This window comes from Pectinophora gossypiella, chromosome 5 (genome assembly GCF_024362695.1).
Source record: "Pectinophora gossypiella chromosome 5, ilPecGoss1.1, whole genome shotgun sequence".
Lineage (NCBI taxonomy): Eukaryota > Metazoa > Arthropoda > Insecta > Lepidoptera > Gelechiidae > Pectinophora > Pectinophora gossypiella.
The window spans coordinates 15,675,134-15,695,680 of record NC_065408.1 but is presented as its reverse complement, the minus strand read 5'-3'; the positions used below and the strand labels follow the sequence as shown (position 1 = coordinate 15,695,680).

General features: G+C 43.4%; 2 protein-coding genes and 1 long non-coding RNA gene across 4 annotated transcripts; 1 reads left to right on the top strand and 2 right to left on the bottom strand.

Moving 5' to 3' along the window:
* Positions 1-6: 6 nt before the first annotated feature.
* On the bottom strand, positions 7-2,876 carry LOC126367226 (uncharacterized). 2 transcript variants are annotated; one of them, XR_007566455.1, is made up of 3 exons: positions 2,761-2,876; positions 401-493; positions 7-157 (listed from the first exon to the last, which is right to left on the bottom strand). It is a non-coding gene; the product is annotated as an uncharacterized LOC126367226 (long non-coding RNA). The 2 variants fall into 2 exon arrangements; XR_007566456.1 differs by lacking the exon at positions 2,761-2,876 and adding an exon at positions 1,358-1,476.
* On the top strand, positions 1,729-3,957 carry LOC126367213 (solute carrier family 35 member E1 homolog). Its single transcript, XM_050010638.1, has 2 exons — positions 1,729-2,410; positions 2,867-3,957. The coding sequence occupies exons 1-2, from the start codon at positions 2,089-2,091 to the stop codon at positions 3,496-3,498; spliced, it is 954 nt and encodes a 317-aa protein (XP_049866595.1). The 5' UTR covers positions 1,729-2,088; the 3' UTR covers positions 3,499-3,957.
* A 1,088-nt stretch (positions 3,958-5,045) lies between these two features.
* On the bottom strand, positions 5,046-11,013 carry LOC126367198 (endoplasmin). Its single transcript, XM_050010620.1, has 11 exons — positions 10,855-11,013; positions 10,370-10,453; positions 8,871-9,031; positions 8,546-8,800; positions 8,270-8,466; positions 7,908-8,088; positions 7,511-7,692; positions 7,060-7,410; positions 6,549-6,874; positions 5,654-5,856; positions 5,046-5,588 (listed from the first exon to the last, which is right to left on the bottom strand). The coding sequence occupies exons 1-11, from the start codon at positions 10,898-10,900 to the stop codon at positions 5,241-5,243; spliced, it is 2,334 nt and encodes a 777-aa protein (XP_049866577.1). The 5' UTR covers positions 10,901-11,013; the 3' UTR covers positions 5,046-5,240.
* Between the last annotated feature and the right edge of the window lie 9,534 nt (positions 11,014-20,547).

The window sequence follows — 20,547 nt, the reverse complement described above, 5'->3', positions numbered from 1 at the left end:
AGGTAGTGCAATTTATTATTTTATTTTTTAATGGATTGTTTTCTGGATCTCATGTACTCAGAGTAAATTCTTGCACAAATTTATGTCAGAGATTTTTTCGTGACAATCACACGCCTTCTTCGTCTAGGGCGTCGAGGGGTGGAGTAAATAGGTGCATCTGAAATAAAAAACACAAAATAAAAAAAAAATAATAACCTCACAACAGCTCTAAATCGACAGAAACAAATAAACATCCTACTACGCCACACCCATACCTAGTCCATTCTGTCGAGGACAATTTTTTTGTGTTCTATCTGTAGATAAATAGGAAAAGTAAAACAATATCAAAATAATTGCCCGTAACTGGATATTTGTGTATATCATACATATTAATCATTGATTCAAGATGTGTAAAACTTACCACTTTCGACTCATGTACGTTTCTCTGGAACTTCATAGGAATGGTCTTCATGCAGTCTCCTCTTGCAAAAATTGTGCTCATGAGAGACATTTTCTGAAAAGTAATACCTAAATGTTTCAGTGAGTTGCATTCTCAGACTTCAGCCACTGTTCTTTTCACTACCAACTGTCCCAAACAGACCAACTTATCTGAGCAGAACAACAAACAGAGCATCAATTGTTAATAGAATAGGCACTTAATACATTAATAATAATATGTGATACATTATTTTAAATAACTCTGAGGATATTTACTGGTTCCATCGGCGTCGTGATGTACGCCTTGGGGCATATCATCATCGCGTCGAAAACCAAATAAACATGCAGGAGTCATCTGCGCGTGAGTGTATTATAGTGAACAAGTAGTTGCGCTGGTACAAGTCCACTCTCTCCTCCTCAACCTCCCGGTGCCAATAGTGATCTCATCAGCACTAAATAATGTTGGAGGCGAGATCTTGCCTCCACGTGACCCGTGGCGATGAGAAAAACCTTTTCTGCTTTCGTAAGTTCAGGACACTTCGCAATCTTTCAGAACTAATGCGCACTCTACCCATTTTCGGAGTTCTATCTCAGATTTTGGAAATCTATAAAAAAATACGTCCTTTCGTCTACTATCACCACTCACAACACTACACTTATGGTACATGGTGAAAGTTGGATAAATACAGCTACACAAATTGAAAAGATAAAATGTCATGTCGAACAAGATGGCGACTTGTCTTTGCACTCTGGCATGACAGGCGAAATAGGAAAGAAGTAAGGAGGGGCGGGGTGAAACTGCCATCTTCAATATGAGCGCCCATAGACATAATACGAGAATGATATGTATGAAGATAACCGCCCATGGCTCTAGTCAACCACTACCTGGTCTTTGTCAACCACACCACACCTCATTGTTCTGAGAACCACACAGACTTACCACAGACCAAGTAGAGACAGACTACTACTACTAACCTAGTTGTCAACCACGTCAACCACGACCAATAGTAACCAGAGCCGCAATAAATTAAAAAAAAATACAAAAAGTTTTTGGCATGGACCAAGTTTTTTTTTTTTTGTTTTTGTTTTCCCCGAAGGGTAAGGCAAAGGGAACTATGCCCATACCATTAAATACATAAAATATTAATTAGTATTAGTGGATTTGTGGTCAATCTTTTGTCGATCAGTATATGATCCATACAAATTACAAATACAGTGCTACTCAATAATAAGGTAAGGTCTTGATTTTTAAGTTTTGAAAGACATAAGTAAAGTATACAAAAAGTATATTATGTCATATATGTAACGGCAACACCGCCGAGGTCATCGACATGATGACGTGCAACGTGACGTTGACATTGAAGTTTGACAGTTTGAATTTGCAATAGTTGAGCTGACAGCTGGCTGGCAGGAAACGCAGGCGAATCATATAACTCCAATAGTACAAGGACCGGCTGTAAGCAGCTGAGCTGACCATACAACGTGAATCAGTCTAGTCCTCAGAAACGGAACTGCAGTCAAGATATATGTGTACCACACACGTTTCGTGTTGAAAATTTATCAACACTTTAGGCACGAAATTTCGTAAAAATACCATGTAGAGCGAAAGGTAGAGGTAGAGCATAGGTTTTGTGAAGATGTGGATCGCGCGGTGAAAGAAGCGATTGCAAGATGCGGTGCGGCTGGCCATTGGGGCGCGTGCGGCGCGAGACGCTGACGGTGGCAGCGCTATGCGGCGCGTGGTACGTGCTGAGCTCGGCCAGCAACGTGGTGGGCAAGCTGGCGCTGGGAGAGTTCCCGTTCCCGCTAACGGTGGCCATGGTGCAGCTGACGGCCGCCAGCGCGCTCACGGGCCCGGCGCTGGCGCTCTGCGGCGTGCGCGCGCCCGCCCCGCGCCTGCGCCCGCTGCTGCCCCTCGCCGCCGCCAAGTTCCTCACCACCCTCTGTTCACAAGTCTCCATATGGAAAGTGCCCGTCTCCTATGCCCATACAGGTACGCCTTCCAGGTGCCTTTCCATCATTTTAAAAATATATTAATATGCCTGTTTTAATAGCCCACTTTTAATTTAGACCTAAATCCACTGGACTGTGATATATATCAGTTTCAGCTCAATATGGCACTTAAAGAAGTCTCTATCTGCGAGGAACTATAATTGGTTTTCTGTGTTTACCATAAGATGCTACTATGTTAATTACAGCTGTTATTTCTCCGAACATTAAATAAATAAAATTAAAATATAAGATCTATCTTAGGATGCCAATTCCAACTCCAGAGTGGCTCCAAGTCAACTTAGACTTCTAAGTGTTGTAAGATATTTTAATACCAATTTGTATTATGCTTACTTGTGAGTTTGCCAACGCCTTTGAATCACAAGCAGGCAGGGCTTTTTGTATTAAATAAAATTAAAAATAATTAAATTCTTATCTCTAAAACTGCATCTGTAAACAGTGAAAGCGACGACACCACTGTGGACGGCGGGGCTGGCGTTCGTGCTGTGGGGCGAGCGCGTGCCTCCACGGGTGGGCGCAGCGCTGGTGCTGATAGCGGCGGGCGTGGGCGTGGCGTCCGCCACCGAGCTGCACTTCCACGCGCTGGGGCTGGGCGCCGCGCTGGCGGCCGCCGCGCTGCTGTCGCTGCAGCACCTGTACTCCAAGCGCGTGCTGCGCGACACGGGCGTGCACCACCTGCGGCTGCTGCAGGCGCTGTCGGCGCTCGCGGCCGCGCTGTTCGCGCCGCTGTGGGCGTGGCAGGACGGCGCCGCGCTGCTGGGCGGGGCGGGGCTGGGGGACCGCTGGCGCTACGCGGCGGCGCTGCTGGCGGCCGACGGCGTGCTGGCGTGGCTGCAGGCCGTGGCCGCCTTCAGCGTGCTGTCGCGCGTCACGCCGCTGGCGTACGGCGTGGCCAGCGCGGCCAAGCGCGCGGCCGTGGTGGCCGCGTCGCTGCTGGTGCTGCGCAACCCGGCGCCGCCGCTCAACGTGGCCGGCATGGCGCTGGCCGCGGCCGGCGTGCTGGTGTACAACCGCGCCAAGGCGGGCCCGCAGCGGCGGGACGCGGCCCGGCGCCCGCTGCTGCCCGTGTGAGCCGCCCCACCCTACGACTTATTGAAACGACGACGCCTATCTGTTGAAGCGCGATGTGACGATTTACAAGAAATTCGATGCTTTAAATCTCATGTTTTGTACGATATTACAAGACCCCGGTATGAATAAGTGTTACAAGTGATTAGTTAATTAATAGGAATTGATGAATTAGGAATTACTTATTTTTTATATGTGACTTATTTAAAATGTTAAGCGCGTCATTAAAGTGATCTATTCTATTCCGTTACGTTACGGTATTACAAGGTTAGTTTCAAAAATAGATCTGGACTTTGTGACTGCAAACTAAATAATCAGACAAATCTAAAATACAATATATTTTTATAAGTTTCGAGCCAACTTTACATAATTATATTAAATATATTAAAATAAAAGGCAGTCAATATTAGGCCAAAAAAATTGGTTCAAGACTTATAATCATAACTAGTTTTTTTTTTATGTTAGTGACATCGTTACGAAAACTTTGAGGGATGATTCAGACCATGATTCTGAGTTGATATCAAGTGGAATTTTCCGTCTCAAAATTCACGTTTATTTTTTATATTTTTTAACGAAGCCTATGGTGGATGCCTAGTCTTTTTGTTTTACTATTATGAAATAATGGTCATATCGTCAATAAAAAATTCTTTGTTTTATATGTTTTTTTTAAATTATTTTCAATTCTATACTTTTGCGATGGAAAAATCTTGGAAAACACTTGATATTAACTCGGAATAATCAGCTGAATCAGTCCTCTCATTCGTATTTGTCATTTACACCCTGTACAAGTACATTCAGACCATGATTCTGAGTCGATATCAAGTGGAATTTCCTGTCGCGAAAGTCATGAAAATTAATTACAGTTCTACACTTTTGTGACGGAAAATTCCACTTGATATTGACTTACAATCATGGTCTGAATCACCCCTTAATATTTGTTACGATGTCACTAACATCCTGTATATTTGTGCAGCCTGTAACTACGTCCTGGTAACTACCAGGACTAGTATAATTGCCACTGATTGAACAGATATCACCAACGTGCAGTTTGCACAAACCCAGTGCATTATGTACCTGTACGTAAATACTGTTATTTCGGGGTAGAATGAGTGCTTCCGTCAGTTACGAGCATGAGAGCTCGGAGGCGAACTGTTTTGCGGGCGAAGGGGGGGACACGGGTATGTTGCCAGGTGTCTGTAGCGGATAGGACAGAGCCACGCACGGACATGTTGTCTGATGCTGCTCTATCCATACCGAACAAATAGCTCAATTGTTTTTCTTCTGATTGCTTATAAAGCGCTAGTATTGTCTAACTTTTACTCAGTATTCGTTTTTCTCTAAAAATATATTTGTTTTTATACTTTGTTTTTTCTACTTATTAATTTGGAACCCTCTTAATTAACCTCTTTGGGACTTGTCTCCTTAGTGCTCACCCAAGAAACCTTTGTGCGATGTTTCATAAGTGTCAGCTGTACATTGAATCAGTCGGTCAAACAGTTTGTTCTTTTACTTTATCTCCTGCAGCTTTTTAAAGATAAATAATACAGAAATAAAATAAATACTATTTATTTACATTACACTTAGACATGACACAGTCACACGAAATATAAAATAAAATGCAGTCTCTAAACAAAGAGAGCGCGCTACGAGCCACCCGGATCTCGCATCGTGACACGTCATGATAGGAATCATTCCACGGAATCGCGCTCTAGACAACGATCTGATGAGGTGTCCCGCACGAGTCCTCACAGCTCGTCGTGGTCGGCGTCGGCGTCCAGCTCGTCCCGGTCGGGCGGCGCCGCGGCCGCGTCGTCGAAGTCCTCGTCCTCGGGCTCGGCGTCGGGCGGCAGCCCCAGCTCGCGCTGCAGCATGCGCTCCACGGAGTCGGCCAGCTCCACGGCCTGCCCCTCCTGCAGCATGTACCCGGAGCGCAGCGCCGCCGTGCGGTACAGCGTGGTGGCGGCCCGCAGCGTGGCGCCCGCCTCGGGCTCGTGCAGCACGCGGCGCAGCAGCTCGCGCACCAGCGGGTGGCGCGGGTTCAGCTCCAGCATCTTCTTCTGCGCCAGCTGGTGCCGCCGCTGCGCGTCGTCCGCCTGCAACACGCGCGAGTGAGCGGGGCGACGCGGGGGCCCGTGGGGGTATGTGGCGCCGTGCCTACCTTCTGGTGCGCGTTGGACAGCGCCAGGCGCTCCATGTTGCCGGTCCAGCCGAACACGGTGGCCACGAGCGCGGCGGGCGAGCGCGCCAGCCTCCGCGACACGGCCGCGCGGCTCACCCAGGCGCCCAGCTTGTCCGACAGCCACGTGGTCAGCGGCTCGAACTGCTTCTTGTGCTCCTCCAGGGTCTCCTTGGCCGCGTCACCTGCGAGGGAACATGGCGTCGGTGCTGAAGCCTGCGTCGCACTATGGATCGAAAAACGGCTTTCATAGACGTAGGGATTTCAAATTTTAAGTGGCTGTTTTTTGCTGGATATAGCTTCTATTACCTATTACTATATAGGAAAATGATATCAGAGTTGATTCGGTGCAAAAGCGGATGAATTATATTTTTTTTACAAAAAAATTGTATGGAGCCCCTATGAATATACTTAAACCTCTGCCTACTCCATCAGGAATACAGGCGTGATGCCATTATGTCTTATAATGTTGTTAAAACCTGTGTTACTTGAAAGAAACCGTTTCTAATCGAAAAATAAATATTTTTTATTTTGACGATTTTTTAAAAAATAACGGCATCAAACCGTTATATGAGTTATGTCAAAAAATCATAAATAATTAGTACGATAACCATCTGTCAGGATATTACGATTTTTTTGTCGTGTTCGAGATAATCGGATTTTTCATAGTAGCTCCATACAAATTTTTCGTAACAAAAGTATAATTATCCGCTTTTGCACATAATCAACTCGGGTATCATTTTCCTATATAGTAATAGGTAATAGAAGCTATATCCAGCAAAAAAACCGCCACTTAAAATTTGAACTCCCTATGTCTATGAAAGCCATTTTTCGATCCATAGTGCGTCGGGACGCGCGGCCGCGTGCGGACACTCACTCTCCTCCAGGTCGAAGATCTCCTTGGCCACGTTCTGGAACTTGTGGCCGTCGTACTCGGGCAGCGCCGACAGGCAGTACTCGTCCACGGCCTCCACCAGGTACAGCACCTCGTAGCCGGCCCGCACCAGGCGCTCCACGAAGGGCGAGCGCTCCACCTCGGCGCGGCTGGAGCCGGCGATGTAGTAGATGTGCGCCTGGCCCGGCTTCATGCGGCCCACGTAGTCGGCCAGGAACGTCATGTCGCCCGAGCGCGACGAGTGGAAGCGCAGCAGCTTGGCCAGCCGGGCGCGGTTGCTGGGGTCCTCCATCACGCCCAGCTTCATGCTGCAACACACCGCGGCGGTGGCAGTCACAATGCATGTACAACGGCGACGACATCGATAAACGTGATCAAACAACATTTGTAAACAAGTCCAAGTCTTCTAAGGACTCGATTTCTTGGATATAAACTAGTGTTCTACCTATGACATCTATCACCTAGCCTAGTGCACTACCGGCGTCTCACTCACTTGGTGGAGTACTCCTTCCAGAAGTGCTCGTACTCGTCGGCGGGGATCTTCTTGAGCATGTCGAGCGCCTTGCGCACCAGTTTCTTCTTGATGATCTTGATGAGCTTGTGCTGCTGCAGCGTCTCGCGGGACACGTTGAGCGGCAGGTCGTCCGAGTCCACGATGCCCTGGATGAAGGCGAGGTAGTTGGGCATGAGGTCGTTGAACTCGTCGGTGATGAACACGCGGCGCACGTACAGCTTGATGTGGTCCGTCTTGGTGCCGTAGCGGTTGAACGACTCGGCCGGCTGCGCCCGCGGCACGAACAGCAGCGCCCGGAACGTCACCTCGCCCTCCGCCACGAAGTGCGCCCTGCAAGGGGGCACAGCTCATTGCCACGTCCGATACGTCAGGCGACACGACAGCCATCAGCCGGTAAAGGGTACCCATGAGTCCCGGTTAGTGCACTCACTTGGCGAGCGGCAGCGCGGAGTCCTTGGTGAGGCTCTTGTAGAACTGGTTGTACTCGTCATCCGACACCTCGCTGGGCTTGCGCGTCCAGATGGGCTTGTTGTCGTTCATCAGCTCCCACTCCCACACCGTCTTCTCAGTCTTCTTGCGCTCCGAAGGCTTCTCGTCAGCCGCGTCCTCCACCTGGTACAAGGGTGCATTAAGAGAAATGTACATTGTGAGAAAGATACATTTGTGAGAACGGTACATTTTGAGAAAGGTGCATAAGAGAAAGGTACATTACGAGAAGGGTACTTTTTGAGAAAGGTGCGAAAGGTACATTATGCGACTGAAGGATTATCACGATTAGTCCTCGCTGCCCATCAGTGTAAATAAAAATAAAAGTGTCCGTGGCACACCTGCGCGTCCTCGTCGGCGTCCTCGTGGGCTGCGGGCGCGTCCTCCAAGGGCTCCTCCACGGTCTCGGTGCGCGAGGCCCACAGGTAGATGGGGAAGTTGATGAACTGCGAGTACTTCTTGACCAGCGCGCGGATCGTGTCCGCCTGCAGGTAGTCCGCCGCCTCCTCTTTCATGTGCAGCCTGCAACACACAGGACCTAATTAATTATACTCTTTTACACTTAATATCATGCAGTACAGAAATACGTGTCGTCGAAGAACCCGAAAGAACAAACACAGCGTTGATGGATAGGCCCACTTCGTCATATCGATATGAATTATCACCAACACAACTGAGTTGCAACAGTGTAACGTGTACTCACGTGATGTGCGTGCCCCGTTTGAGCGTGTCCCCGCGCGGGTCTTCGGCGATACTGAAGGAGTTGGCGTCGGAGTCCCACACGTGCTGCTTGTCGTCGTTGTGCTTAGATGTGACGGTGACGCGGTCCGCCACCAGGAACGCCGAGTAGAAGCCCACGCCGAACTGCCCGATCATGTCGTTCATCTCCTGCGAGTTGCTCTGCGGACACAGTCACACGGTCAGCGCGGCCTGGGGACGGGCCTGGGGGTGCGCAAGGGCGGACGAGGGCCCTACTCACCTTTTCGGCGTCCTGCATCTTGGAGAGGAAGTCAGCCGTGCCGGACTTGGCGATGGTGCCGAGGTTGTTGATAAGGTCGGCGCGCGTCATACCCACGCCCGTGTCGATGATGTGCAGCAGGCGCTGTTCGGGCTCCGCCTTGATGCGCAGCACCAGCTCGGGCTGCGGCTCCAGCGCCCCGCGATCCGTCAGCGACAGGAGCCGAATCTTGTCCAATGCGTCCGACCCGTTCGATATCAACTCGCGCAGGAAGATCTGTGGGGGACGGTACGTTAAACATTGCGATACTAGACGCGATACAAGTCGCCACTGTCGTCGTACACACCTCCTTGTTGCGGTAGAGCGAGTTGATGATGAGCTTCATCATGCGGTTGACCTCGGTCTGGAACGTGTAGTTCTTGGCGTGCGCCAGGTACTCCCGCTGCTGCGCCGGCGTCAGCGTGTCCGGCGACACGGCCTCCGCCTCGCGCGACAGCGCCTCCGCGTCTGCGGACACACACACACCGAACTCACAATCATCATCATTCCTACAATTCCTGAATAACTATTGTCAAATATATATAATAGATGAACTTTTCTGCCTAAGCGTCGCAACTCGTATCGATAAATATCATCATAACCATTTTTTTTACTATTATATGTATTATAATGCAATATTGTAGTCCGCTGGCGCAATATTTGAATTCCCGCGCATCAAAAACTAACCCGTCGCCCGGCCCGAGTCGCCGAAGTGTTAAGGGGCGGATTCGGTGTACCGGATAATAAGAAAACGCGCAGGGCACCTCCTGGTTCATTTCATGAATACGTATCAAGAAGGATAAACAAAGGCGTCGTCATGGAAACATCGATTTAACGAGGGAAGACGAGACGACATGGCGTCCGAGAAGTCCGGCGGCAGCGAGGCGGCGGCGGGCGAGGTGCCGGCCGGCGTACACCACCTGCGGTCCTTCAAGCTGCGCTTCGCGCCGCGCCGCGAGCCCGGCCGCTCCAACGTGTCGCTCGTGCAGCCGCGCGGCCTGCGTCAGTAGCCCCGCCCCGCCCCCCGCCCGCCGCCCGCGGCCGCCCGCCGCCGGCCGCCGCTCACCCGCCCGTGTGTTGCAGCGGCCACCGTCGCCGGCAAGTTCTACGCACGGGAGCCGGACGCCGCGCCGGCCGAGGACGCGGCCGAGGCGGCGGCACTGCGCCGGGTGCGACGCATGTTCGAGGAGGGGCCTCGGGAGAAGTACACGATCCCGCCGCTCACCTCCCACGAGTCAGTATCGTCTATATATGTTGGAACTTGGAACAGTGAACCGACAAACACCCAGCATGTATAAATTGAAAAGAGGACCCTTTATCCCCAGCTACGGGTGGTGGAGCGCGACGGCGGGCCCGACGCCGGCGTGGCTCCGGCACCACATCCGCGACTCCGCCTGGATGCGCGAGCGCCTGCGCCTGCTAGCCGCGCCGCCGCGTCCGCGCTGAACCACAAGTGTTATAATGCCGCCCCTCTAGTTTGCTTACACACCTGCATTTTTTTCCAATTTCCGCTACTAGGTAATGACGATTTTGTTAAGAAACATGAGAAGGTAAATAGTTTTATCAACAAAGATTAACAGGCTGATATTGATAAGCCCTATAATTAAGCCTACCAGATATAAACTATATCTATATCTATAAATTAATTTGACTGGTTTTACCCATAAATGTAATTTAGAATTATCATAAGACTTTTAAAAATTATTTCAGACAGATCAATCAATATATATATTATATATTCTATTATTATAATTTTGTTTCTTACAACAAGTAATGAAGCTGAAAATAATATAAATAAATAAATACCAGTGCGGGACCCCTCCCGGGAAGCTCCAAGGTCAGCCTCCACTGTCCCGGCTCCACTCTCTTCAGCGCCCATTGCACATCCTCCTAAAAATTGGGAATAACATGTTTAATTATAGTCTTATTAATTATATATTTGCTTATTACATTATTCAAATTACCAGACACGAAAGCCCTAGTTTCCTCATGACCGCAGATTATACTCGACAGTAGGCAGGTACCAAAGTTATTGTATGAATCAAGTAAGTGATAGCAGGGTAGAGGTGTGCGAGCGGCGGCGCCAGGTCCACGTCGACATCGCTCGTACTCAATTATAGACACTTCGCAAACTTCTGGTACAGTTTTAAATGTAAATCTACCTTCACTTTAATTAATGCCAACAATTGCCGATAAGTTCTTCCGATACATTTGTATCCGATACAAATCTATCGGAAAAACTGAGCAAAACAAAAGCAAATAACAGGATTAACAGGTAATAACAAGCATACCTGATAGAAGCAGGAATCCCGCCACTAACAAGAGAAGGTACTTCATTTCTGTAAACTTAATATAATAGTTATTTAACACCTTTTACGATAAAGACAACAATAAAACTGCACCGGTTAGGTTACTGACGATTCTCGAAGCCAAATGAATGAATAATGATTTTGAAGTGCGAAGAATCGCTTGGATCTTTTCGTCTCGAGATCTCATTGGTATTAAAACAGATGACAAATGATAAACATCCAATAAGAAGTAACCACGATCTTACTTTAGCGAATAGTAGGGCGGACACATACAAATGTCTCCACGTTATTGGTTACTGATTATTTCGTTTTTTTTTTTTAATTTGTACGTTAGTGACGTTTCTATTCTGCCTAATTTTGCCTAAATCTAAATAAAGACCGAGATCTTTGACCGAGATGGATCATCATCGCCACTATTTTGATTCTTCACTTTCTTCACAAATTTCATTTTCCCTGTTCTAGATTAAAATCGTAACGAAAACTACAAATTAACAAACGAAATATATTATGACCACAGACCACGAGATGAGTACAGTATGAAATACGTTCCGAAATCGTAATGTAAAACATTGCAGAAAAAAAAATATTGAGGGTTGAGGGACTTTCCAGGCTACGTTCCTCAAAAAGCGTTGTAAAGATCTTCTTTCATGTTTTTGGGTATCAAAAATTGGGTATAAACTTGGTATAAACCAAAGACTTGGTCCTTGGGTAAAACGACAACCGACCCAAAATAACGAAATGCAATAATGTGCAATCAATCTTGAATCAATCACATCACAGACCAACTAGAGATGCTACGCACTATACTTGGTCTTTGGCTACGCATCAGACGGAAATGTTCCATAGTAAAAAAACTGCTCTGTGGCTCTTATAGAATATGGCAGCCCTTTTTTTTTAAATTGAAGTATTTGCCTTGGAAGTTAGTAGCTTTGGGTGGTAGCAATTTTAGCCTTTTTAAGCCTAAATCGCCTCCCCTTTTCACCCTCGTGATAAAATCTAATTATTTTCATTTGGAATGGGAATGGGAATTTGAAATGAAATAGGTAGTGCTATTTATTAATTATTTTATTTTTTAATGGATTGTTTTCTGGATCTATTACTGAGTGTTTCAAAAACCCAGTACATGGTGTATAATGACCCATCTTCCATCAACAACCCTCTCATTATTGACGGACAACAAGTCACCAGGTGTGACGAATATAAATATTTGGGCACAATGTTACACTCGTCTGGCAACCTGGACACAAACATACAGCATCGGATAGCGGCAGCCTGGCTTAAATGGCGGGAAGTAACTGGTGTAACCTGTGACAAACGTATGTGTCGCGACGTTGGTCGCGAAGTGTACATAGTGTCAAAATTACTAATGGCAACATGAAGCAGAAATATTCCCGCCAACGTTGTTCCCAAGATTTGTCTATGGTGAGTTATAACTTGTCAGCTTTTGAATACTCACTTAGTAAAAGGAGAATATAAATCACTATGTTAACTTAATGGTTGTAAGAAAAGTGTTCTGAAATTATGTGGTGGGACTTCAAAGGATTTCATCCATTGAAGCTAAGTATCTAGACTAAGTATCTCGCTATGAATGTACTGTTTATATAATACTCTTATTTATCTAGCTATTTCAAAAGTAATCCAAAGTTTACTAAATACATACCGCGTTGAGAACATCATACCGAGAGTCAAGGAATCGACACTTCATCTTTGGTTCACATTAATGAGATATAGAGCGTCTGCCCCTAGCGAGCAGGTACGCTAAGGCACCTGCCCTTGTGTGTAGGTTGAGCCAATTAATATGCGAATAAAGCGTCTGCCCTGGTGAGCAGATATGTTAAGGCACCTGCCCATGTGTGTAGGTTGTACCTATTAATATGAGAATACAGCGTCTGCCCTGTTGAGCAGGTACGCTAAGACACCTGCCCATGCGTGTAGGTTGATCCAACTAATATGAGAACAGAGCGTCTACCCCTGGTGAGTAGATATGCTAAGGACCCTGCGCAGGTGTGTAAAGTTGAGCTGACTAATATGAGAACAGAGCGTCTACCCCTGGTGAGTAGATATGCTAAGGCCCCTGCCCATGTGTGTAAGGTTGAGCCGACTAATATGAGAACAGAGCGTCTACCCCTGGTGAGTAGATATGCTAAGGCGCCTGCCCAAGTGTGTAAGGTTGAGCCGACTAATATGAGAACAGAGCGTCTACCCCTGGTGAGTAGATATGCTAAGGCGCCTGCCCAAGTGTGTAAGGTTGAGCCGACTAATATGAGAACAGAGCGTCTACCCCTGGTGAGTAGATATGCTAAGGCGCCTGCCCAGGTGTGTAAGGTTGAGCCGACTAATATGAGAACAGAGCGTCTGCCCTGGTGAGCAGATATGCTAAGGCCTGCCCATGTGTGTAGGTAAGCCAATAAGTAAGAGATATAAAGCATCTGCCCTGGTGAGCATGTTATGCATAAATGATAATTTCTAAACTGGCTAGAATCCTTTGTTTATGTCTCAATATACAGTTTCGTTATAACTGCTAAAGTTTAAACTAATACTCTTAGGTCCAATTAGCCAAATGTGATCACATTCCCTAAACTAATAGGCTTGACATTATATTATATTTACTATCTTATATCAAACTTATTATATAATGTTATATATCTAGGTATAATCATATATATCTCAATGTGTCATGACATAATGGTAGTCCTTATAATTATGTATTATAATTGTAGTATGATATTAAATATGTTGACAACATTGATGGGCTTTGAAAGGCTTGAAGCCCTTTTTGTGCCCGAGTCACCGAGAGTGTCGGTGTCATCGGGCATTCTATTTAACCCTACAGGAGGTGAATCGGTGGACGTGTCTCCGACCAAGTATCAATGTGAAGCAGATATAGTCTCAGAATACTAATCTCAGTGGGAAACTATAGGTCAGTTATAATTTGATATATTTTTTAATTCGATCAATATCGCTATGTTCTGGCGTAGCGACATGGTGGAGATGCTGGGATATGACAATCCATAATTTTGCAATTGAGATAATATTTAATAGTATGTAACACCTATTTCATATTCAACATTGGCGGAGACACGTACAATACCGTTACATAGTAAAGCCAACAGATGGCGTTAACAGTACTGTTTTAAACGTAATCAAGTAAGATCATTTATTTTACATTTACAATCACAACATGAAATAGTAAAGAGTATGCTGCGTTTTAATTTACCCAATAATAAAAAAAAAATACATTTACTATACTTTCAAAAGAATCTTGAAGAGGGTTATTTAAAATAAGAATGTGGGGATATGCGGAAGTATCTACGAGATCACGTGACCGATATGGCGGAAATAGACGAAATAGTTCCACTATTTGATACTCATTTGTTTTTTCATTGCTCTAAATTAAGAGATTATCTCTATCGTAATTTAATTATAACTTTAAAATTTAAATGTCGTTTTTTATGCTTAATAATGATGTTTATTTTCTGACGAATATTTTTTCTCAATCACTCGTAAATATATTTAAGAAGCGAGTCGTGGGGGTCGTCCATTTTGGTTTTATTTCTTTGTAAACTTGAATCGAAGTGTTTGAAAATTTCGCAAAGTCTGTGCAAAACTCAAAGTAACGGGTTAATTTGTACTATTTACCACATCTAAGAACCAGTGTTACAGAATTATATGAGTTAAGTTGGAATCTAATGAGGTAAGCGGGTGGAAATAGAAATAAAATTTAATATTGCGTGTAGATGATAAAATAACAGAATGATTTGTTTCTTAGGTGAATAGATTCTGCATTTAGTAAGTGAGACCAGAGTAGTTTCCTTCCAGTTGTGCAGCAACGACTTCACTTACAGGTAAAAGTTTAGATCTAATTAAGATTTTCATACTTTGTAAGTAATATAGACACCGGCTTATCTAACTACAAAATGTTACAAAACTTTACATTTTACCGCGAACTGAATATGGTTAACTTAAACTATAATGTTGTAGGCATATGTGTAGTAATTTATGGCTACCACATTCTGATATTTTCATTCGCCGCTACAGGATTGTGTTCAAGTGGCAGTATAAGTTTGTAATACTTATTGTGAACAACCACAAAATAGAAGCCATTTGTACCTAGAGTAACTACCGACATAGGTATCTACCAACGGACAGGTATTACTAGTGTCGTACTAGTGTATGGTAGATACGTAGATAATAAATACAATTAACTTTTCCCTTTTCACCAATACTACTTACCGTCTTAGATATTTTGCTTGTTCATAATCTATTTGACATAGTCCTAGGACATGAACCTCCTTATTGCGCTACTTCTGTTTGTTGCATGTTGACCTTCATTTTTGTGTAGGTACTATAAAGGTATCTAGATAGACACCTACATTTTTAATAAGTGTTCTAAGATGATCCGAACTGAAAAATAAACTTATTAAGGAAATTAAAAGTATTAGATTGATAAATAATTACATTAACAAATTACCTATGAGTATAAGAGAAGGCCTCATTGCTGAGTGACAGTCTCTTCCGTGCAGCCTCTTGAGTGTGTGGGATAATTGATTACATAAGTTTAAGATATTATGGACAGTAAGTACAGCTTGGGAATATATGGAATTGCAATTATAATTAACAAGGTATAGGTATATAATCACTATGTAATACCTTAGCAAATGAAATTTCTTATTAAAGTTTCTCAGGTCCATATCTAATTAAATAAACCACCTACTCTAGTCTAACTAAATATATATCTACAATGGTAAATAATCTGTGCCCTAGCCAAATCTATAAATTGAGCACTATAAAATTATATAAGTAAACTCACTTACATGATCTTGGTGAGATGGATGAAGTTACAAGTGGTTGAACGATGGCTTGCATTGATAATTATGATATCTTTATTTACTGAAAGGGATTTAAATATGTGACAATACCTATTAGTTCACATGTACAAGTAATTACGAGTCAGCTGGTATCTCTTGTTTGTAAACTGAGCTAAGGACACAAGCTACCATTTGAAGTTGCATACAAAAATCAGAAGTGATGATGCTGACAATGAATATTGCTATACATATTCAGATAATCATGTTTAAAGTTTTAAGATTGTAGTATCAAAGTTAACAATAAAGAAAAATATATTAATAGGTAAGATCGAGGGTACTTGCTATATGTGTGTGTGTGTGTTTATGTACATACTATGTTAGGGCATAGAATAATGAATAATAATACTATGTATAGAACATGATACATGTCATATAGGTACATACACATTATACAGTTGAAGTCCATATAAACCGACTTGGAAAATGTTGTTAGGTAGGTATATTGAAAATTTCCCTGCTCATGTATAAACTACTTAGTAAATTAGATAATATTGGGCAACCTGTGATAAATTAATATTTCCTTCTGTTTTTAAATCTCAGTGGTAAATGAATACAAGTTGTCAGTAGGTATTTGAGGCAATCTTAGAGTTATTTAATTGCAATACTTCCATATAGCATCACGCCCGTGACTCCGAGCGGGTGGGTTGAGGTGTATGTACCATAGAAACAGGATACCTATCAATTTGAAACTTATGTGTATGTCAGAAATCTCAATTTAGGTTTAAATTGTATCTAATAATGAGAATATGAAATGAATAAGGGTTTTTTTTGAGCAGATTACATTATCAATTCCAGATTTAAACAAAACACCATGGAGGAGGTGATGTTAAGAAGGCTAAAAATAATATGTGGCGAAATAGAGAAAATAAATAAGCAAGCCAACAACATATTGGTCTCAGTCTCTCTTCTGGAGTCTATGTCAACACAAGAAGTTGAAATCATTGTTCAGAAATTAGAAACCGTCATAAGGAGATTCTGCGATGAATTGAATAATTATTTTAGAATAGCTCAGGAGCCTGCGGCTGATGATATTTCAAGTATGAGCATTATTCAACTTGGCGCAGAAGAAAATTTAGCTGAGTTAAGAATAAAATTAAACAATAAGAAAGCTAATATGTCTACAAGGGCGAAAAGCACGACGTTTGTCTCTGGGAAATTACCAAAGTTATGTCTAGCGGAGTTTGATGGCAATATATTAAATTGGCATCAATTTTGGGACCAATTTAACTCTAACATACATTCAAGAAATCTGTCGGACGTCGATAAGCTGTTATATTTAAAGGCATCTTTGAATGGCGAAGCGCAGAAGGCACTTGATGGTCTGGAAACCACAAATAAAAATTACCAGATAGCTGTAACGGCGTTGAAAGAAAGATATGGTAAACATAACTTACTAATAGATTCACATTATGCAGCATTATATAAGATTAAAGGCGCCGAGAATAACAATGAAGACTGTAGGAAGGTTTTGAATGAGGTTGAACAACACCTAAGAGTTTTATCTTCTCTAGGAGAAAACATTAACCACAATCATCTTCGCTTCATGATTATGGAGAAATTTCCGGAAAACATTATATACGAGTTAAGGTCAAAAACTAATGCTGATTCTATTAGCGACATTAGAAAGGAACTGGAGAACATAATATCTGCCAAGGAGGATGCTTGTCGCATTACAAGGGAGAGTAACAAAGATAAACATATAGCATATACGGTTGAAACACTTCACGTAAGTAACGAACCTGTAAATGAGAGAAGCTTACCTTTTAAAGAAGACCACGGGAAATTCAGATTTGAGAGAGACTCGAGAAATCTGCAGAAGAGAAATCGTAGTCCCGTTCATATTTATGAAGAGAAAAGAACAAAATTCATGTGTATATTTTGTAACGAAAATCACTATAATGATCAATGCACTAAATTTAAAACAATTGCACAACGGAAAGAGAAATTAGGAAATCGCTGTTATGGGTGCCTAAGGAGTGGACATAGCCTCAGAACATGTAGGAGACAGCGCAAGTGTCAATATTGTGGACAAGTCGGCTGCCACGATAGAGCCTTGTGTCCCAAAAGAGACTACTGATTTCGGGTTTCATGACCTTGAAAACAATATCCTAAAATTTTAGATTAGCATATACTTTACCTTGATACCTTAATTTTGTTAAAACATACTGCAGATATTTCAGCATAGTATTCAACCTCGTTATTGAAATAAAATAATTGAAGAAGCCTTAAAGATGTATAGAGAAGCAAAAACACTTTCATGGATATGTTTAAAAACTTAGGAGAATAGGAAGCAATTTAGAAGATTTCAGATAGAATTCACCTGATGCAACTACTTAAAGATAAAAATTATAATATTTTAGAACTTACTTGGGCATTAGACGAATATAAACTCGAACTGACACTTCAAAATAATAACCGGCTAGCGAACACCAAGACAGACAAATGGTTAACAGAACTGATATTCTTATTAGATACTCCGAATTCAACTTTTCTCTTCTAGCGCGGGACGGTCTTGCGAAGGAACCGACTCCTAAAATTCAAATGAAGACGATGTCTAAAGTGAACTGGGCATATGAAACGCTATCCCATATTTTTATCAATAATCTGATTATGGCCATACACGAGGAAACTGTCACGTCAACCACACCGTGTATAATACGTACATACATAATCTTACGCCCACAATCCCTGATGGGGTGGGCAGAGAACTTGCAGTCACTGGTGAAACAAGTATTATTCGAGTATTATCCGTCGTTCATGAATATTCGTCAAAATTACTGGACTCCTCAAGGGAAGTGTCACGTGCAAAGGATACTCTTTCACCAACACCGGCACTGCCACCAGAGAAAGTGTATTATTGAGCACCATTTACATTTACCGGTTTGGGCTATGAATTCTGCGCAAGCTAAACATGACATAAACGACGGATTTGTTACCTTGCTTTGCAGTGCGAGCTATTCATTTAAGATTCATCTGCCGAAAGGGATCAGTTTACTTTAACCTGAGGCACTCCGACTTGTGACATCAGACTACACTGGAGGCACATTATATCATACTGAAATAGAAAATTTGTGTGGTTCACCATTATTGGAAATTGGTACTCCATAGTCACATGAGGTCATCGCTGAGCCTAGACATTTAAGTGATAGTTCTTTAATAGAGACTGAGACTTTCATCGAGGTAACTAGCCCTAGTTAAAGACATGATGCTGCCACTAGAGCCCTGGAAAGGATCATGAAGTGGATGTGTAATCTTTAAACCCTACTAAATTAATCGCCTTGCCGTTGGGTGTGTCGCGACGTTGGTCGCGAAGTGTACATAGTGTCAAAATTACTAATGGCAACATGAAGCAGAAATATTCCCGCCAACGTTGTTCCCAAGATTTGTCTATGGTGAGTTATAACTTGTCAGCTTTTGAATACTCACTTAGTAAAAGGAGAATATAAATCACTATGTTAACTTAATGGTTGTAAGAAAAGTGTTCTGAAATTATGTGGTGGGACTTCAAAGGATTTCATCCATTGAAGCTAAGTATCTAGACTAAGTATCTCGCTATGAATGTACTGTTTATATAATACTCTTATTTATCTAGCTATTTCAAAAGTAATCCAAAGTTTACTAAATACATACCGCGTTGAGAACATCATACCGAGAGTCAAGGAATCGACACTTCATCTTTGGTTCACATTAATGAGATATAGAGCGTCTGCCCCTAGCGAGCAGGTACGCTAAGGCACCTGCCCTTGTGTGTAGGTTGAGCCAATTAATATGCGAATAAAGCGTCTGCCCTGGTGAGCAGATATGTTAAGGCACCTGCCCATGTGTGTAGGTTGTACCTATTAATATGAGAATACAGCGTCTGCCCTGTTGAGCAGGTACGCTAAGACACCTGCCCATGCGTGTAGGTTGATCCAACTAATATGAGAACAGAGCGTCTACCCCTGGTGAGTAGATATGCTAAGGACCCTGCGCAGGTGTGTAAAGTTGAGCTGACTAATATGAGAACAGAGCGTCTACCCCTGGTGAGTAGATATGCTAAGGCCCCTGCCCATGTGTGTAAGGTTGAGCCGACTAATATGAGAACAGAGCGTCTACCCCTGGTGAGTAGATATGCTAAGGCGCCTGCCCAAGTGTGTAAGGTTGAGCCGACTAATATGAGAACAGAGCGTCTACCCCTGGTGAGTAGATATGCTAAGGCGCCTGCCCAAGTGTGTAAGGTTGAGCCGACTAATATGAGAACAGAGCGTCTACCCCTGGTGAGTAGATATGCTAAGGCGCCTGCCCAGGTGTGTAAGGTTGAGCCGACTAATATGAGAACAGAGCGTCTGCCCTGGTGAGCAGATATGCTAAGGCCTGCCCATGTGTGTAGGTAAGCCAATAAGTAAGAGATATAAAGCATCTGCCCTGGTGAGCATGTTATGCATAAATGATAATTTCTAAACTGGCTAGAATCCTTTGTTTATGTCTCGTTATAACTGCTAAAGTTTCAACTAATACTCTTAGGTCCAATTAGCCAAATGTGATCACATTCCCTAAACTAATAGGCTTGACATTATATTATATTTACTATCTTATATCAAACTTATTATATAATGTTATATATCTAGGTATAATCATATATATCTCAATGTGTCATGACATAATGGTAGTCCTTATAATTATGTATTATAATTGTAATATGATATTAAATATGTTGACAACATTGATGGGCTTTGAAAGGCTTGAAGCCCTTTTTGTGCCCGAGTCACCGAGAGTGTCGGTGTCATCGGGCATTCTATTTAACCCTACAGGAGGTGAATCGGTGGAC